This window comes from Buceros rhinoceros, unplaced genomic scaffold, assembly GCF_000710305.1.
Source record: "Buceros rhinoceros silvestris isolate BGI_N320 unplaced genomic scaffold, ASM71030v1 scaffold15779, whole genome shotgun sequence".
In the NCBI taxonomy this organism is placed as follows: Eukaryota; Metazoa; Chordata; class Aves; order Bucerotiformes; family Bucerotidae; genus Buceros; species Buceros rhinoceros.
Genome location: NW_010429872.1, coordinates 18791 through 20526, shown reverse-complemented (window position 1 = coordinate 20526; position 1736 = coordinate 18791). Strand labels below are relative to the sequence as shown.

The following is a 1736-nucleotide window of genomic DNA, read 5'->3' as shown; positions in this document are numbered from 1 at the left end:
GGCTGTGGTGTGCATGGTGTGGACCCTCTCCCTGGCCATGGCCTTCCCCCCTGTCTTCGATGTGGGCACCTACAAGTTTATCCGGGAGGAGGAGCAGTGCATCTTCGAGCACCGCTATGTCAAGGCCAACGACACGCTGGGCTTCATGCTCATGCTGGCGGCTGTCATCGCTGCCACCCACCTGGTCTACATCAAGCTGCTTTTCTTCATCCACGGCCACCGCAAGATGAAGCCGGCTCAGCTGGTACCGGCCATCAGCCAGAACTGGACCTTCCACGGGCCAGGAGCCACCGGCCAAGCAGCTGCGAACTGGACGGCTGGCTTTGGCAGGGGGCCCACGCCGCCCACCCTTGTGGGCATAAGGCAGGCCACCCACAGCCAAATCAAGAGGCTGCTGGTGCTGGAGGAGTTTAAGATGGAGAAAAGGCTCTGCAAGATGTTCTACATGATCACCTTGCTCTTCCTGCTCCTCTGGTCCCCCTACATTGTGGCCTGCTACCTGCGGGTCTTCATAAAGGCCAGCTCCATCCCCCAGGTCTACCTGACCACCTCCGTCTGGATGACGTTTGCCCAAGCAGGGGTCAACCCCATCCTCTGCTTCATCTTCAACAAGGAGCTCAGGGTCTGTCTCCGAGCGCACTTTCCGTGCTGCCAAAGCATCCAGAGCACCCAGGGCACCATCCTTTGCGATCTCAAGAGCTTTGGGATGTAGGGGGGCTTTTCCCTTTCTAAAAACAGAAAGATGGATATAATTTTCCATGTTTCTGCATATGATCTCGAGAGAGCGTGACCTGTGGGGGACATACTAAGCCACCACCCAGCACCCAAACCTTAGGCTGTAAGAAGCTACTTTATTTATTTTTCTATTTTTTGCGTATGCTCTCTTCAGAACCTAAAAGGTTGCTGTCTGTGGGAACAGGTACTTGAGCAGAACACCCCCAAACCTTAGGCAGTAAGAAGCTGTTTTTCTTTGTGTGGTTTTTAAAAACAAAACAGGGCTCCAAGTTTCTGATCTTGCTTCTAACGTTTCTAGACATGATTCCAACAGATACGGATTAAGGCCATGACATCCTTTTTTGTTTCCCGATTCCTGTCTGTTTTGATAAAGGCTTAACAATTTTACTCATGTAATATTTGATAAGGGCCAAGACAATTTTATACTAAAGTTATTTTTGATGACCTCAAGAGGTGTTGTTTTATTATTATTTGATTTTAAGTGAAGAACACGAAGAGGACCTTCCTCATGTGGTCAGAAGTCAGTTTTTGGTGGGCGCTGTTGGGTTCATTCATTCCTCAAATGGTTTGAGTATTTGAAGCAGTTACTTATAACTTTTGCTTGACATGCAAACAGTGTAGAACTAATTTCGATTGTTGCACTATTCATTTGGTAACATTTCAGAACTATTTGTGAGACGTGATTTTAAAATACCAACTTTAAAAAACAATCAACTATAGCAGTTTTTAAAACCTAGATTGAAATTCATATTTTACTGCCTTTATAGGAAGTTATCTACAAACCTGGGTAATACTTGTACATTTTGACTGTTTTCTTTAATAAAATATTGAAAACCTTTACTGTATGTAATTGTTTCAGAATGGCAGCATTCTGCTTTGCTGACAAATAACTTGTGTATGTGGAAGGTTTTGTGTCTTGTGTCTGAGTAGATTTCACAGCTGAGGTTATTATGGACAAGCACAATCCTTATTTGCTGTCAGATCTCAATTTAGGTGTTTAT

At 45.4% G+C, this 1736-nt stretch overlaps 1 protein-coding gene across 1 annotated transcript; it reads left to right on the top strand.

Annotated features, from left to right (window-relative positions):
* Nucleotides 1–4: 4 nt before the first annotated feature.
* Nucleotides 5–712, top strand: GPR27 (G protein-coupled receptor 27; the record flags this gene model as incomplete). Its single annotated transcript, XM_010142836.1, has 1 exon — nucleotides 5–712. A coding segment is annotated over one exon (708 nt), but the record flags the coding sequence as incomplete, so codon positions are not given.
* Between the last annotated feature and the right edge of the window lie 1024 nt (nucleotides 713–1736).